General features: G+C 37.1%; 1 protein-coding gene and 2 non-coding genes across 4 annotated transcripts in view; all 3 read right to left on the reverse strand.

The window, feature by feature from the left end:
• Positions 1-16,646, reverse strand: part of EIF3A (eukaryotic translation initiation factor 3 subunit A) — a 29,153-nt gene that overhangs the window by 5,838 nt on the left and 6,669 nt on the right. For both annotated transcript variants that reach the window (XM_085229277.1, XM_085229276.1), the window contains exons 5-18: positions 15,897-16,096; positions 14,715-14,923; positions 13,599-13,770; positions 12,987-13,091; positions 12,299-12,397; positions 11,522-11,638; positions 10,704-10,889; positions 7,522-7,869; positions 6,893-6,997; positions 5,281-5,394; positions 4,875-4,997; positions 3,640-3,793; positions 2,961-3,145; positions 1,220-1,311 (exon numbers count right to left, since the gene is read on the reverse strand). In XM_085229277.1, the coding sequence (XP_085085403.1) occupies positions 1,220-1,311; positions 2,961-3,145; positions 3,640-3,793; positions 4,875-4,997; positions 5,281-5,394; positions 6,893-6,997; positions 7,522-7,869; positions 10,704-10,889; positions 11,522-11,638; positions 12,299-12,397; positions 12,987-13,091; positions 13,599-13,770; positions 14,715-14,923; positions 15,897-16,096 (2,209 nt within the window). The remainder of the gene's footprint in view (positions 1-1,219; positions 1,312-2,960; positions 3,146-3,639; positions 3,794-4,874; positions 4,998-5,280; positions 5,395-6,892; positions 6,998-7,521; positions 7,870-10,703; positions 10,890-11,521; positions 11,639-12,298; positions 12,398-12,986; positions 13,092-13,598; positions 13,771-14,714; positions 14,924-15,896; positions 16,097-16,646) is intronic.
• LOC116216918 (small nucleolar RNA SNORA19) lies at positions 11,828-11,960 on the reverse strand. Its single transcript, XR_004160589.1, has one exon. It is a non-coding gene; the product is annotated as a small nucleolar RNA SNORA19 (small nucleolar RNA).
• LOC116216919 (small nucleolar RNA SNORA19) lies at positions 12,580-12,703 on the reverse strand. Its single transcript, XR_004160590.1, has one exon. It is a non-coding gene; the product is annotated as a small nucleolar RNA SNORA19 (small nucleolar RNA).

Below are 16,646 nucleotides of genomic sequence, written 5' to 3' on the forward strand. Positions count from 1 at the left end.
GGGGACTGCTGCACAAGACAATCAGCTGCTCTGTAACTGCATGGATTTGTGTCCTAATTAAACAAGCATGTCAGACCTGCTCCATGAGAAATCAATGCCTGCCAGAAATTTTTTAGCTGCAAGCTAATGCATTAAATCTGAAGCATATAAACAGATGCATTAAACACTTCTGCAATACGTAAGTAAAATGCTTCACTGGAGAGTTTCATGAATTTTTTTATGTCGCAATTCAAGAGAAAGCGGATCGCTATCAAGAAGAGCAACACAGCTTTTAAAAGAGAGCTTAAGACACTATTCACTTCATCAAGAGATCTTATTCCACTATTTTAGAAGAAATTACTAGAGGGAAACAGTAAATTGATTTGCTTCCACAGTCAGAGTAAGCTGTAATGGATTTAAATTGCTGCACTGGAAATTAAGGTTAGACATTTATAAATATCTATTTGTAAGGGTAATTAAGCAGTAAAATACACTGCCAATTAGAACAAGTAGTGGTATTTCCATCGACACAGACTTCTAAGAACAACTAGACACGTTTCTTCAGAAATATTTTAAGCACAATGCATCTGGCTGTGAAGCAGAGGAATGGACAAGTTTTAAAGATCCTACTTTCTACAATTATACAAACAGTCTTCATTATTACTGAATATATTCCAAACATCTGGCAGTATAGATGTGATCAACTGCTTTTAAAATAAAAGTGCAAGGTACCATCAAAACATTCTTCCTACAGAAATCCTTCCTCTTCTCTGTTCTGCAGTCTTTCAGAACTTTTAGTTTTAGTTTATAGCACACATTTTCTGCTCTGCAAGCTCTTCTTGAATAGCTTTCAAGACACTCAGCTTTGACTTTCTTTCTCACAATTATTGTCAGTCTTCTAAATGGAAAATCTCAAATCTCTAGGAACTCTGCATCTGTTCATCATCCTTCCCCAGACTGTTCTTATGCAATTGCCTCCAATGTTTGAGTGGGCCAGAAAATTATTACTTAGAAAAGAATCAATGTAATTAAGTTTATCAGATGTAGAAGGCCTAAGCCAGCCTTCATGTATCTAACCTAAACAGAAAAAGAACATCTGAATGTAGCTGTGGGACAAAATCTCTCATTTTGAGATTCTTAGAAGCAATTGGAAGGTAACTTAGAGAAATGTAAAGGCCTGAGAGATTATTGTTAGTGCAGCTTTAAAAAAAGAGCCACACATACTAAGCCCAATCATCACCTTTCCACTGGTGCTCGTCGCCATTCGGATTCAGTCTCACCACCTCTTCTCCAGGAGCTTTCAGACTCTCCCCTGTCACCCCAACGAGATTCCTGTATGTCAAAGGGAAGTAGGAATATCCTCTTGAATACTTTAAAATAAAGATTTCCAGCATCTAAGTTATGCCTTCCACAGCATAACGTGCCTTTAAAAAAAATCACTTGTTACACAGTAGAGAATACTGAACTACCAGGAGATTGAATAAGTGAACTTTATTGCTCATGGCAGACCAAGAACATTAGGATCCCTTTGTGCCACACACTTCACTAACATGGTAGGAGGATACACAAAGAGTTAATACATTTGTTCATAGAAATTTTAGTGTATTAACAACAGAAAGAGAGTTAGCAAACAAAGATGTTCTAAAAATTTCACTTTCCTGCTGCATAGCAGTATTAGGAGTGAATATATAATCCTTTGGTTTTGAGCTTTCTACCAGATCAGAAAATGTGACTGCATAAATCATAAGCTCTCTGTAGCACAGACCATTTCATTCTGGGTGTACACTTAACATGAGACCTTAAGGCACAAAACAGTTAAGGTATTTTGATTCACCCATGTTGCTTAGAAAGAGGACAGAGCAACAATTCTTCTTCTTTTTTTTTTTTTTTTAAATAAAGGTTACATGTCTTTCCCAATTGCTTTCCCAAAATCAAACTGTACTACTTCTAATGCAGTCATTTATTCCTGAATGCTACCATAAGAATCAAATTAGATAAGCCACATAAAAGAACTGATTTCACGTAATCAGACATACTTACAAAGGGTTTGATACTAATCTTTCAAAAGTTTTTTAATTTGGCAAAGTTTACACTGCTATATAGAGAAATAATCAGGCCAGGCTACATCTCACACATCCATTACTCTGAGTACCTATTTAAACATTTTTTATAGTCTTCTTGTATAAAGGATCCCAAGAAACAAGAACGAACAAAAAGAATTCCAAAAGTGCAAATGGCATTTTTCATGTGGTATGGGTATCTTTCTTAGAACCCATGTCAGTTTTTCCATATAGTCAAGTGCCTGTGGCTAAGAATACTTCTTACGTGGAAAAATACCAGTGCAGTGAAGCATTCTTTAAACGAGGACAATGGCTAAGGTGGATGGAATTTAATCCAAGTTTTCTTATTGTTAAGGTTTGAAGAAGTAGCAGTTTAGAAGGCTTGTTATGTTTATAACATCATAAGCATTTTATTTATGAAATAAGTTTTGCTTTGTTTCCTGGTAGGTTGGTACAGTGATATTCCCCAATACCTATACTGCCAAAAGGAAGCTACACACACCTCTCGTTTTTACTTCATTGCTTAATTCTTATAAAATAGAAAGCTAGACTTTTATGTTTAGACTGGAATTCTCCTCCAATAGCTACTCTAATCTGTGACTTGCATGAGTCATTACACATGCTACAAACATAGCTCTCCTGTTTTGTGTTAATTTATATTGAATATTCCTTTTAATCTTTATTCATTTAGTTTCTGAACAGCCTGGTGACCTTTGCTCAACTTTACAACAAAACTACAGATTGAAGCTCCTGATAGAGAGCTGAAAATAAGTGACATAAGTAATTTAACTATTAAATTAGACACACTATTACTGAATCGCTTAAACCATTTATTTTACCATCAATTGTCAACTTTTTCCAAATAATCTACAGAAATAAAAGCAGGCAAGAAGAAAATCAAACCTGTAAGTATTTACCTACCTTTCTTGAAAATGGATCATCCAAACCTCTCCGTTCCTCTTCTCTGCGACGCTCCCTTTCTTCTATCTCCATTTCTCTTTGACGTTTTTTCTTCTCTAGTTCTTCCAGCTTCTTGACACGCTCCTGGTACTCCCGCTGCTCCTGCTCACGTTTCTCACGCTCGATGCGCTCCTTCTCCTCACGCTCTGCAGAGTTGAATAAATGAATAGAACATATTCACAATTACACTACTTTGCTGTACAGTACTACTTTTTTGTACAGAGAGGATGTACAAAAATACTCCTCCTTTGGCTCCTTATATATATAATCTCCATCCAACTAAGCATTTCACTGAACATGCTTAACCACAGAATAGGTTTTGTGGAAGCATTTTAATTCTAAAGCAACAGGAAAAGAATCCTTGACACATTCATTAACCTGACACCTTGAACAATAGCTGCTAGCGAAAAAGAGGAGAAAGTTTACTTAGATGTACAGGATGTATGTGCCAGCCAAAACATTAATATACATCAAATATAGTAGAGGCTTTCTTTTTAGAAGAGGTCAAAGGTCAGCTAGTAGTGCTGTAAGTATGATACTAAGGACTTCTGTATTATTCTTCTTTCTTTTAATATTGCATGATTATCAACTCAGATACAAAAACACTTCATCCAAGCAGCAATCACACTCTCAATTATACCTTTAAGCAGTTGTTCTTCTCGTAATCTTTGCTCCTCTTCCTCCTTCTCTCTGTAATAAGTAATGCGTCTTTCTTCTTTGCGTTGCTTTTTGCGTTCCTCCAAACGATTGCGCCTCTCTTCTGCTAACCTTTCCTGGAACTGTTTGAGTTTATCCTGAAATACAAAAAAAATACACGTGAAACTACCAGAACTTAAACATTAAAGAGCTGAACAAAAACACAAGTTGCTAAATAAAGTTGCAAAGAAACACCAACCAACATATTAACGTATTAAATTTGCTCAGCTAAAAATCAACTGTGTTTCTGTTTACCGTTTTAACTTTCTCCTGCAGCAAATTTGATAGAAGTGAATATACTCCTAAGACACACAGCAATCACAATTTCAGTCCTCTATTTGCTTCTTCTGGAACATAAATACATTATCTAGCTGCTGACCTCCCTAAACTACCCATACTTATAGCAGAGAATCCGGCACAGTTTTTTCCCTGCCCTTTTGGTCTAACTCGTTATCAAATTTGGCAAACAAAATGCAACTTGCAGCACCAAATACTATCAAAATAATTTCCAGATTCAAAGAAAAAGATAATAAACAGATAAGTATTTCTATGTATTTCTACATATTTCATCAGATTTCTCAGCTTAAGGATTATTTTCATTATCATAGAATGACCTGGGTTGAAAAGGACCATAATGATCACCTGGTTTCAACTCCCTGCCATGTGCAGGGTCACCAACCACCAGACCAGGCTGCCCTGAGCCACATCCAGCCTGGCCTCAAATGCCTCCAGGGATGGAGCATCCACAACTTCCTTGGGCAACCTGTTCCAGTGTGTCACCACCCTCAGTGTGAAAAACTTCCTCCTAATATCTAACCTAAACCTCCCCTGTCTCAGTCTAATATATGCCATCATCACAGCAAATTCAAGTATTTCTAAAGATATAGCCAGCTGCTCATATGCTACAATGATCTCTTATTAATTGTATTAAAGAAAAAGGTATTTTAAGGTGCTTATTTTCCATAAGCTGTTAAAGAAATTGACAAAAATTTTAAATGGTAATACCCAGGAATGGGTGCAGGAATATCTATTTTTAATCAAAGCAGTAAATAAATGATTTCAAAATTTTGTAGATTCTAATTTGCAATTTTCAGGAAGAATCACTGAGCCATGAGTTGATTTCCTTACTTCAGAGAGATATTCTGATATTCTGATATTTCAGTATCATCTCTTGCGTACCTCATAAACCGTCCGTCGCAATGCTTTGAGTCTGGCTTCAAATAAATCTCTATCCTCCAACATCCTCGAGAGCCTGTTCTTATGCTCAAGGGCTTTTTCACGCTCCAGCTGCAAAGTGGTGATCTAAAGAGATAATATAAAAAATAACATGAAAGAAAAGCTCACTACATATTTGCATTTGTTCTACCTCAGCTGCTACTCAAATTACATCTTCTTTCAGATCCAGGTCAAAAGATATTGCTGTGTAACTGCACAATAAAATTTAAAAATTTAAACAATTTTTCACACCAATTTTTTCCCTTCTTTTCCCAAGTGAAGCGAGGGAAAGGAAAAAAAAAAAACAGTGCAAAACTGCTATTTTTCATTCACAGCTGATGGATTTTATCACCTGAATAACAGTTCTTACCCTCTCCTCCTCCTGTTGCTCCCACAGCTCCATATCACGCACTCTTTGCTCCTCATAGGCAGTCTTTATTAAAGGAATTTCTTCTAAGCGCTTTGCTCGTTCAAAATAGTCGATCTAAATAAAGACAGCACAATCTCAGAACGTCATAATGCAAAGACCAAATGTGGAACACACACTCTTCAACATCCTCCAGAAGAAAACCCAATTTCTCCAATACAGATACCATTATTATATAACCATGTGGATCAAAACCCCACCCAAACAACACCTCACTCTATCATCAGCACCTAAGTGCATTCCAAGCAAAGGACACAGTCCATGCTCTTCCTAACAGTCTCCCATCATCAACAACTCTCAGCTCCAAGGATTTTCTGAGACAACTTTTTTCCCTTCCATTCAGCAGGCAGTACATTTCTCCTCTTGTCCTGAACTCAAAGCAGCTTTTCATACACAGCATACTTTGGAAAGAAACCCTATAGATGGACAGCTCACAGAATGAAGGCCCCTCTTGTACCTACACATAGGCAGTTTGCTACTATATCCTTTCTCCAGAAATCTTTGAGGCACAGTGGTACTAATTTACAAAGTCATTTCTCAGGCAGAAGCCAATCCATACCATTAACAACTCCTGCTTTTCTGATCTCAAATTTCTACTTAACCTACATTCTTCTTGAGATAAAGGGACTGGAACTGGACATGATACTTGAGATGCACAAGCCAGATTTCCCTACTGACAGCTTATGTTCAGTCTGGAGACAATCGTTTAAGATGTAAAGCTAAAGATGGGTTGATTTTATTTCCTACTTCCCCCACACAAAATACATCTAAACTGAACTTCAGTTAAAGACTCAGTTTCATGCCATCGCTGCTAAGTTTTCCTTAAAGCCTTTGGTGAAGAACTTTATAAAGAGTTTTTTTTGAGTTGCACTTAACTTCCCTGAGGAGCCTGTTCTACTGCTTGACCACCCTCTCAATGAAGAATCTTTTCTTAATATGCAACCTGATCTTCCCTGATGAAGCTAAAAGACACTGCCTTGCATCCCATCTCCCTCACTAGTGACTAAAAAGAACAGTTTCCCTCTCTCTCTGCTCCTCCTCATGAGAAAGCACTTGCAACTTCCAAACATCATACTGGCTTTAAGTGAACGGAATTGCCAATGGGATCATATAAACTGTTTCAGTCTTGAAAACATATGGGCGACTTTCACCTTGCCCAGGTCATACATTTTTATTTACTCTGACAGCACATTCCCCACACTTGCAGTCATGTGAGTTTCATGTAGACTCTCTTCAACAGTCTAGATGAACTCTAGCAGTGGAATTTCCTCTGCTTTAGTGAAGACTAATGCAATTAATTAATTTAGGTCCTCTAAAAGCCTCTCCCCTTCTCTGAGCATTTAATTCTCTCTGAAGATATTTTCAAATACAAGACTTCCCAACTAAGACTCACTTCACACATAGCTTAAGTTGGTTTATCATGCCTTCAGCTTCTTTTGCTAGCTTTACACATTAACATTCTGAATATCCATATATTTTATATGAGAATACACAGCTCACAACCACTAACATAAGTGCTGTATAGACATGGCTTAGCACCCTTACTACTTTGTACCTTTTTCTCCTGATTCTTCAGTCGTTCTTGAAGTTCCTTCTTCTCTTTCTCCAGCTGTTCCACTTGTTTAGCCATAATGAAGTCCGGATCCAATTCTTCGAGATCCTGCAGCCAAGTACAGTTATCAGTACAAAACTAAGCAAACAGTATTTCTGTCACAAATGTGAGTTTGTTCATTTAAGTGTCTGCAGTCCTCCACTAACTTTTAAACAAATTTGCTTCAGAAGCATTCTCAGCTTCTTTTCCTCTCTCTCATGACATCTGGGGGTAATTTGCATTTTACTTTTAAAGCTAAAACATTTGTATCCTGATTCTTGATTGAGACATGGTTCAAGTACAACAAAATGGAACCTGACTATCTTCCATAGATCAGATGCTGTTTGAGAAACCAGGGGCTTAAAATAACAGCTGACTTTACTGCAGGTAAAACAGATCCTATCCCAATTCAGTATTAGGGCTTACTTACACCGCTGAGCAAATTAATACTTAAGTGCCAAACAGGCAGTCTCGTTTCTTAGACATTGTTTATAAGATCAGTCACCATACAAAACCAGTAAAGAACAAGAAATTCGGGCAGCCTATCAGTATAATTTTAAAAGCACAAAATGCTTCAATAATAAGCTTTCTACCTCAATATCAATGTCTTTAAATGCTTTGGCTCCCAGTTCAGTCTTCTTAATCTGCTCCAGGCGCTCACGAACAGTTTTCTTTTTGATCTGCTCATGCTCCTGCAGGATACGTTCCTTTTCTCTTTCCTTTGCCTCCTGGCGCAGCCTCTCTTCCTCAGCTTTACGGACTTTCTGGAGCTCTGCTTCACGCTGCTCCAGTTCCTCTTTTTCACGCTGAATGTTCAGACTTTCAAGGCGCTCTTTTCTTTCTTCTATAGTTTGACGGCGTGCAAGAATACGCTGATGTTCCTTCCTTGAATTCTTTAAGAAGGCAGTGACTGCTAGCTGATGCTGTTCTTCCTTCTCTTGCTGGATGTAAATTAAGAATAAGACAACGATGTATGTAGCATCTCTTCAAATAGGCAGAAAACGTAACAATTGCTTCTCAAAGAAATCTGAGAACTAGTTTTATTTCCCTAATTTGCCAGTTGGATGGAAATACAACTGTAATAACGCTAAATCTAATTACACAGAATCACAGAATGGCTTGGGTTGGAAGGGACCTCAAGGATCACAAATCTCCATCCCCCTGCCACACACAGGGCCACCAACCTCCCCATTTAATACTAGACCAGGCTGCCCAGGGCCCCATCCAATCTGGCCTTGAACACCTCCAGAGACGGGGCATCCACAGCCTCTCTGGGCAGCTGTTTCAGCACCTCACACTCTCATAGTAAAGACAGTAATCACACTATCCATGTGGCACACAAGGCAGCATCAATTCAACAGAACCACGTGCAAACGGAGCTGAAAGTTGCTTATATCAAACAATATTTTGCAGCACATCTATTTTAGGTATGGTATTTTCAAAATTTGTCCAAAAATACTGCACACAGATGCCAATGATAATTAGGAGTCTTTATCTGAGAGTAATTTAGGGAACCAATTTTGTTTCTCTCTCCATATGTTAGCAAGGACAGCACCACATGTATCGTATTTCAACACAGCTCCCTTGTTTTTAGTGTTGAGGGTTTTTTTTTTTAGACATTCAAATGTAAAACAAAAGTACCAGAATTAACACAAGGTATTGTCTTATGAGATGAAAAAAAAAAAAAAAAACCGGAATCAAGTCATTTTGACTAAATTATAAGAAGCACTCAATTGCATGTAGACTGTTCTTTAAGCATCCTCTTGGCCATCCCATAAACTCTCCTCCAGAGTATTTTTATATGGTTCTCTGTAGAGATGCTCACTCTACACATGAAGAAGTATGGCTGTGCCAGCTGAGGGAGCTGCCCATTTTAATCACTGCAGGAAGCAGCCAAGGACTGCAGCTTAATGACTCACAGCAAGCACTCAGTCATGCTGCTCATGAAATGTGAGAGTGCTCTGAGGTATTTTTAGCAATCTGCCACTTGCAGAGCATTAAATAAAAACATTGGAACACCCATAGTTTGTTGCACTTAAAAACAGGAGAGGGTGCCAGAAACACAACAATGAAAAACTTGAGATTTTGTAACAAAATTGAAAATAAATTGTATCTTTCTAAACACTTAGAAGAGTGAGAGGTTTTTATGTGAATAGCAAAGAAAAAGTTATACCCCTTTGTTTCACAGCTTCCCTAATCCCACAGGTCAGTATTAAACCTGATCATGGACTCAAATTTTGCAAGCATAATTACTAGTATTTATGTCTTATTCAGATAATTAAACTGACATCATGACTACCTGTCATCTGTACATCTGTAAATGTACAAATAAAGCATATTTTTTTCCTTTAGAGCAACAGCTTATCTGAATAAATCCTTTCCTGTGGGAAAACTCACATGAAAATAAGCACTATTAAATAGTTACTATATATTCAAGCTAACAGAAGTAAGCTAGTATTAAGTGTCACAATACAGTCCTACTTTGTGCAGTTATTTTAGGAATACAACTTCTTATTTCCAATCTGGATAAAGCATTTAGTATGAACATCTTGCCCTCAGTCCTTTTCTCAAAATGGAAAAGTTCTACATACTGGCTACAAAAATCTTTCTTTCTTTAGCACACAGCACACAGAAAATTTACCACTCTTTTAGAAGAAGTGAAGTTTTAAACTTGCCACAATCAAAGCATGCAGGAAATCCCACAGTGTGATTTACACCTTGCTCCTACAGGGCTCTGGAGAACCTGAAATGCGAGCTCATCAGGTTGGCTGACCTTGGAGTCATATGAGAGCGAGTGCCAGTGAGAAACAAGTCAGTTCTTCAGCTGTGGGATCTTTTGTTCGTGCTTTTAGATTCCACTAGGAAGTCACATTACAGGTTCTTCACAACACTTTTGCCAGAAAGAATAAAGAAAGCAGGCTCTTGCATTTTCAAAAATGCATGCAAAATTTTAAACAAGTCTTAGCTCTTTGGACTCAACTATGGCTATATTACTATATGGTATATTCTAAACTTGATATACACAAAATCAGCCATTTAAATGCTGACATTATTTTTGTTATGATCACTGACAAGCCAGGTGCATTTAGGAATGATTTGTTCTTCTTCACAAGCACAAATACACTTGAATATGAAAAACAAGTCTGGAAAAAAAAAAAAAGGAAAAGACATCTAACTTCAGAACACATTAATTAAAATACAAACTGTTAAAAAACATCAAGTTCTTAGCTTTAGTTTCTACTTAAAGTACAGGAATATAAATGGAGCTCATTATTACTGACAAGCTGTATCAGAGAGCATTGCAACGCTTTGAAAAATGGAGCAACACACATCTGAAAACACACCAGAATATACAGTAATACACCACAGCATCAGCCCTGCCTCCTCGGATCTTTGCAGTGCCACATTAACCAAAAGATAGCTCAGTGACTTCTTGGTGTGATATTCAAATCACAAATTCAAACGAGTTCATTTTGCCAAACCAAAAGCTGCAGAGCTATTAGAAGAGGTTAGTATGCAACAGAAGGATACTCTGTCCTTAACAGACACCTTACCATTCGTTTGTGTATATCAGCACCTCAAGAATACATTGTTTCTGAGGAAAAGGGACAACAGTACTGCTAGTACCATACTGAAAGCAGTTCACTGGAAGAGCAGCTTATCAGACAAGCAAGAACTGACATGGGTCTGTAAGTGCAACCATTAATACAAAATGCAATGTTTAGGAGAAACGTTAGGATTTGTCAGCATTTTCAGAAAATGCAGAGTTACTTACCAGTAAGTGAGGGGGCTTAATGACTGCAAGAGCCTTGGCCAGAGCTGAGGACATAGCAGTCAACTGATTTCTAATTTGCTCAGAAGGCATGCTTTGTAGCTGAGGGCCCAGAGGAGCATCTTCTCTAGTACTATAGTTCAAATCTGAGCCAAAACTCAGGGTCCGGGTGGTGTGGTCAAGGCGAACCTTTGCAAAAAATAAAAAAAAAAAAAAAAAAAAAGGAAAGAAAAAAGGTGGGGGGGAGGGGAGATTGTATTATTAATTTCTCTTAAATGATTTCTGTGCTGCTGTGCTCATGGCCAATGCAAGTCAACAAGAGCTTTAAGTAAGAATTAAAAAGAAAAAGAGCACTGCATAGAATCTTGCTTTATTTCCATGTTCTATTTAAAAATAGTCATCATACGACGCTGAAATTTCAAAGATTCTCTTTCTCCACTTCGGTAAAACAGGAAATAAGAATCTCTTGAAACAAGATAGTTTCAATTCATCTGTCTGCAGAAGTGGTGTTATAGGAATGAATAGCTTAAGATAAAATCTAAATGGACAATTTGAACAAAAAACTATTGGCATTTCTTCACCAATTTAAAACATTTAACTACAGGTTGTCATTCATTCAATACAGACAACCTGACCAACAGGGCAATCTTCAAGAGGAACTGCCAGTTTTTCATGTCGCCACTTCCATTTTCATTCCAGTTTACTTCCATCTCACAGAACCAACCACCTTCCTTGTGCTCAATGCCCACCAGTTCCTCTTCATCCAGTGTAATACCCACAGATTCATACATCATTTCACAGTGTTTTTTGACAGCACTTACTTGTAAGTCACAATGTCTGGCTGCATCCACAATGCTCCGTTCCAGCTGGAAAGCATCAACAAAAGGAACCAGGGTAGCCAGGCGAGAAAATTCAATGCTTTGATAGATCTGGGCCACCTTTACATGAAAACAAACATGAGGCATTTTTCCTCATTAAAAAGAGACAGAAATAAAAGCTGGTAATCTATTAAATCATCAATAAATTAAGGTATGGGTATTAATACAATTACAAATACTCTTTCAGGATTTTATTTCTGTACTGAATACAAATGTAAGCTAAGAATAAATGTCATTACTAAATAGCTTCTTTGTATGAAGGAGACTGGCAGCAGTAACTACGTACAGCTAAGCTGCTAATTAGCCTTCAAATATTTCTTTAGCACATCAGAAATAACACTGCTCATCACTTGCAATGAAAGCAGGTCAATGAAATGTGCGTTTTATAACATGTTTATAAGAAAAAGCAACACCCAAATGTTATCCCATAAGATTTTAAGACACAATGAATTACCTTAAATAAAACTTCATAGTCTCCACATAAAGAAAATCCAGGCAAAAAATTGCACCACTGTATTCAACCACCATTAAGTACAATTAATTTGGCTGTACCTAAACGATGTACAAATTTGCAGATATGGGTCATACACTGGAAAAAGTATTCCAAAATCATAATGGCCTTCTAGTCACTAGAAAAAAATTACTTCAGCATAGTTTCCAGGTTGGTGCTCTTCCAACACATTGCATCTACTTACAAACACACATTTTCCTTATTCATACCTGCTGCAAAAGGCGAAGAATGGTATTGTTTTGCAGGTGAGGAACATACAGCTGCAGTTCAGGTTCCTTTTCAGCTTGGTCTTTCACCCAGTTTAGTACCTATAAAAACTCTGAAAAGTTACTTTATCTCCATCAACCCTTAAAACTTCAACATTAAAGTACTAAGTGTGACCCTGAAATACTTTTGTTTTACAGCTCAGGAAAGAATAGCACTTCTGTTCAGATACTCTGTTTTACTGAAGTCAGTCTTCTGGTCAGAACACCAGAAGATTGCTAACACTTTTTGTATGAAGGTGACTGACAGTACTGGCAACATGAACCACACTGCTAATTTACCTTCATGTTTGTTTTAGCACTTCAAATATCTTTGTTCCCACTATTAAGGAAAAAGAATGTGATGTGCTTCTTTCATTGCAGAATTTACATTAACACAGTTAAAGGGATCTCACACAATTCTATGTCCCAGTACATTGCATTTAAAAAGTAAAAACAGATTACAGTATATTTTTCCACTTCCAATAGTCCACTTGCAGGCACACCTTTTCTCACTCCTTCATTTTTAAGTTAAACTCAGCATCATTTCCATCCACAAGACCTTCCAAAGCATTTCAGAAAGTGCATTTTTGCAGAGCACCTTAAAGATGGGAATGAATTTTTTCCACTATCTGGATGAAAATACAAAACCTACCTTGCTGACACGGCTACATAACTTGAGTGGGTGAAAGTCAACTTCAAGCCAATTGTAGAGTTCTTTTACTTCTGGAACAACATATTGTACTACGTTGAACCTCACCTACAATGAACAATAACCAAAATATCTTAAAATAAATACAGTATTAACAAATAGAAATGCTTTAAGCATTTTACACTCCCAAAGTTAAATAGGTATCACATGTACCTTTTAATACAGTTTGATTCTTTTTAAAATAAAACACTCTTGGTTACAGTGACAATAATTGTACATAACATCAATTAATCATAATGAAAGTTGAAAAAGTAGACAAAAAACATACAAGATAAATATCTAGACTGCAGTGCCACCCTCAACATATTCATCATTTCTAAGACACAAAGACCTACAGTCCTACTACAAGGACGTATGCTCACATCCAAACTGAAAACAGCCCCTCTCGTGAACCTGAAATGTTAACAGTACACTATTAGTAATACAACTAATCATAAAGCTGTTTTAATTTTGAAACTGTCATCCCTTAGCTAAGTGCAGCACTTCTGGGATGAAAACAGATCAAAAAGAGGACTTGAGAGTTTAAGAGCTCCTCATACAAGCACGATGACGTACCATATCATTAATTAGACTACCACGGGTAGGAGGGGCCTGCAGACCCAACAGAGTTGCCAGACGTCGCTGTTTTTCCACAATGATGCCATCCATATCCAGGAGACGAGCAATATCAGTTCTCTCAGGGGTAATAGGAATTGAGAGCGTGGCCAAAAGGACTCGAGTAGACATCCTGTTGACAAAGCATAAGGGATCCCACAGGGGATGAACTGACAGAGAACACTATTTATTTCATTTTCATATACGTGCCAATCCAAAAATAGGGATGAGTAGTATTCCTATTGTCAAACTATAAAAAATACCAGTAATAACAGAAAAGACAACAGCTGTGCAGTAAGGATACAGCATGCACTGCTCTTCAGTAACCAGAGGAAAGATTCTTATAACACATTTTCATTATGTGTACATGTGGGTATATACATATATACATACAAAGATAGGATAAACAAAGCAACATATTTTCAATCTTATTTTACTCTTTTCTGATTGTCATGAATTTTAACATTTCTTGCTAAATATACCTATATACCTTTTGATGTTAAATGCAAGTAACACTAAATATTTAAATTTGATCTCAGTACCCAGATAAGCAGGAGTATAAAAATCTCATACAGTATTTATTTCCACCATCCATATAGGCCTGTAAAATGAGCCTCAGAGTTTCATGCAGCCAATGATTCTGCATGCCTCAAAACCCTAGCCAGACATCATATTACCAGCAAAGAATTAATGGCTGTTTGGCTATTTGCACTTGCATACACTAAGGAAAAGTTCATGCTGGCAGTAAGGAAACCTTGTGAAGTTAAGTATCACCACTAGAACAGAAAATGAAAGCAAAAACCAGATACTTCTTAATTTGTTTAGATTCCCAGTCAGTAACAAAGAAGGAAGCTTAAATAAGGTGACCTGACATTCGCATTTCTTACTTTACTGTAGCTTTGTACAAAATCCATTCTCTAAGTCTCTTTTGGGGCAACAGTTAGTATTGGCCACTTTAAGCAAAGCTGCTCATAGCCATGCTTGCCATCTCCTTCTTTTGGGATATAATTTAGTTTATTTTTGACCATCTGAAGTTAAAAAATAGAATGTAAGATCACATTAAACATCTCTCCCCACCTCTGCATCTCCTCTTGTGTGAGATTCTTCCGCATTTCTCTCGATAAGTGATAAAGTCGGTGAAGTGTAGACGCATGAAAAAGAGCATTTCCTGATTTCCAGAAGACAGTCGAAACTTTGTGATAGTAATTTGCCATCAGCTGTGGTTTGGGTGGTTTCTTAGACAGTGCAAAAAGCCCATGAATATCCTCCACTGCTTTGAAAGCTTCCTGAAAAAATAAATACACTAATTTTAGAAGTTTTTTCCCAGCCCCACCCAAGCAAGAGAAGAAATAAAGCACCACTGATGGCTATAAGGCTATATTTCATCCCACTGAAATCTGTGATCTCCAGTTTTGACACTGATGTAATTAAATACTTCTTTCTTAATAAAGAAATTATTTGGACATCCTGCAAATCCATTACATCTATATGCTAGAATCTGGTAATCTGGTCATTTAATTTTGAATTATTTATTTATTAATCCAATTTTTAATCTACAAATCAAGGAAAAAAAAATTGAACAGTGCCCCTATTTTTACCATTCTATCAATTCAATCATTTACTCTTTCTACCTTTTTTCATATGAATCATGCTTGTTGATTAAAATTGGTAAAGCTTTCCTAAAATTAAGAAATCTGTATATATATATATACGTGTATATATATATATATACATGTATATATATATATATATATATCACACACACAAACATTCTCCTGCAAATACTTATATATAGTTACTTCCATACCTAAGAAGAATCAACATAAAAGAGCATACTCCAAATCCAGAGATACAACACCTCCATCTCTTTAATAAATTTAACATTACTAAGATCCCAAAACAAAGCACCTCCCTCTCTGAACAACTTGCTTTGAAAATGTCCTCACTGGCCAGATACTAACAGACTTCAGACAGGAAGTTCTGTGGCCTCAGCCTAACTACAAGGTTTAACATTCACCAACCACTTCCCAGTGATGTAGCTCAGGAGAATGCAACACGTAAGAGAGGAAGATGTCAGCCTACTTCTCACTTTCACAACTCTAAGGGACTCCAACCACTTCACCATTAACTACGGCCAGCAGAAGCTTGGTTTGAAATGCTATACAAAAACAGCAATTCCAGAGACATCAGATAAAGCATTCAGTACACATGTGGGAAGGCAGCAGACTACAGGCTGATTACAGGAAGCCGGCTGCATACCTGCCACAGCTCCATGCTAATAGCACTGTCAAGCTGCACAAGCCTGGTCTCCAGGTGCATTGACTGGCTGTCAGGATTGTTGAGGTTGATTGCTGTGCTTTGGTTATGATGACGCTGGATCTGCCCCAGATGCATTCTCAGGTTATCACAGAGTTTACGGAACTCTGCTTTGCGAGTGTACTGCAGGCAGAATTTGAAAGCTGCACAAATGAAGAATAGAAATAAGAATGTTAACTGGTGGTGATTTAGTTGTAGTCCTAAATGGGGTCCAAATATGTACAGTGATGCATTTAAAGAATCTTCATTTACAGTTCACAGACATTTCGACACGATATAATCTAAGTGCCACACATAAAGAAAAAGAATCAATGCAAAGCACTTCCATCTTGACCTCAAAAAAAAAATTAAGATGCTTCTACATAATCAAGCTCAAGGAATAAAGGGGATACTTCTAGAACATTTTAATTTAAGGAGCGATTCTAGTTTTTATTTTGAATTCAGTGCTAAAAACCCAATAGCCACTTTCTTAAAGAGCAGAGCCCAAGTTACATATCCAATGTTTTGCACTCATTTTTTACTTTTTAAGAAATCATCCATTCTTGGAAATTTTTTTTTCTTGCAGAATAACATCCTGAAGTATCAGACTAGACTGCTTCCTATCACGTTCTAGACAGCATTTTACTAGGTTACTTCTGAGTCAAAATTGATAGCATATCATATTTTTACAATAGCCTTTACTGTATCGTACAT

Source organism: Meleagris gallopavo, chromosome 8 (genome assembly GCF_905368555.1).
Source record: "Meleagris gallopavo chromosome 8, MGAL_WU_HG_1.1, whole genome shotgun sequence".
In the NCBI taxonomy this organism is placed as follows: Eukaryota; Metazoa; Chordata; class Aves; order Galliformes; family Phasianidae; genus Meleagris; species Meleagris gallopavo.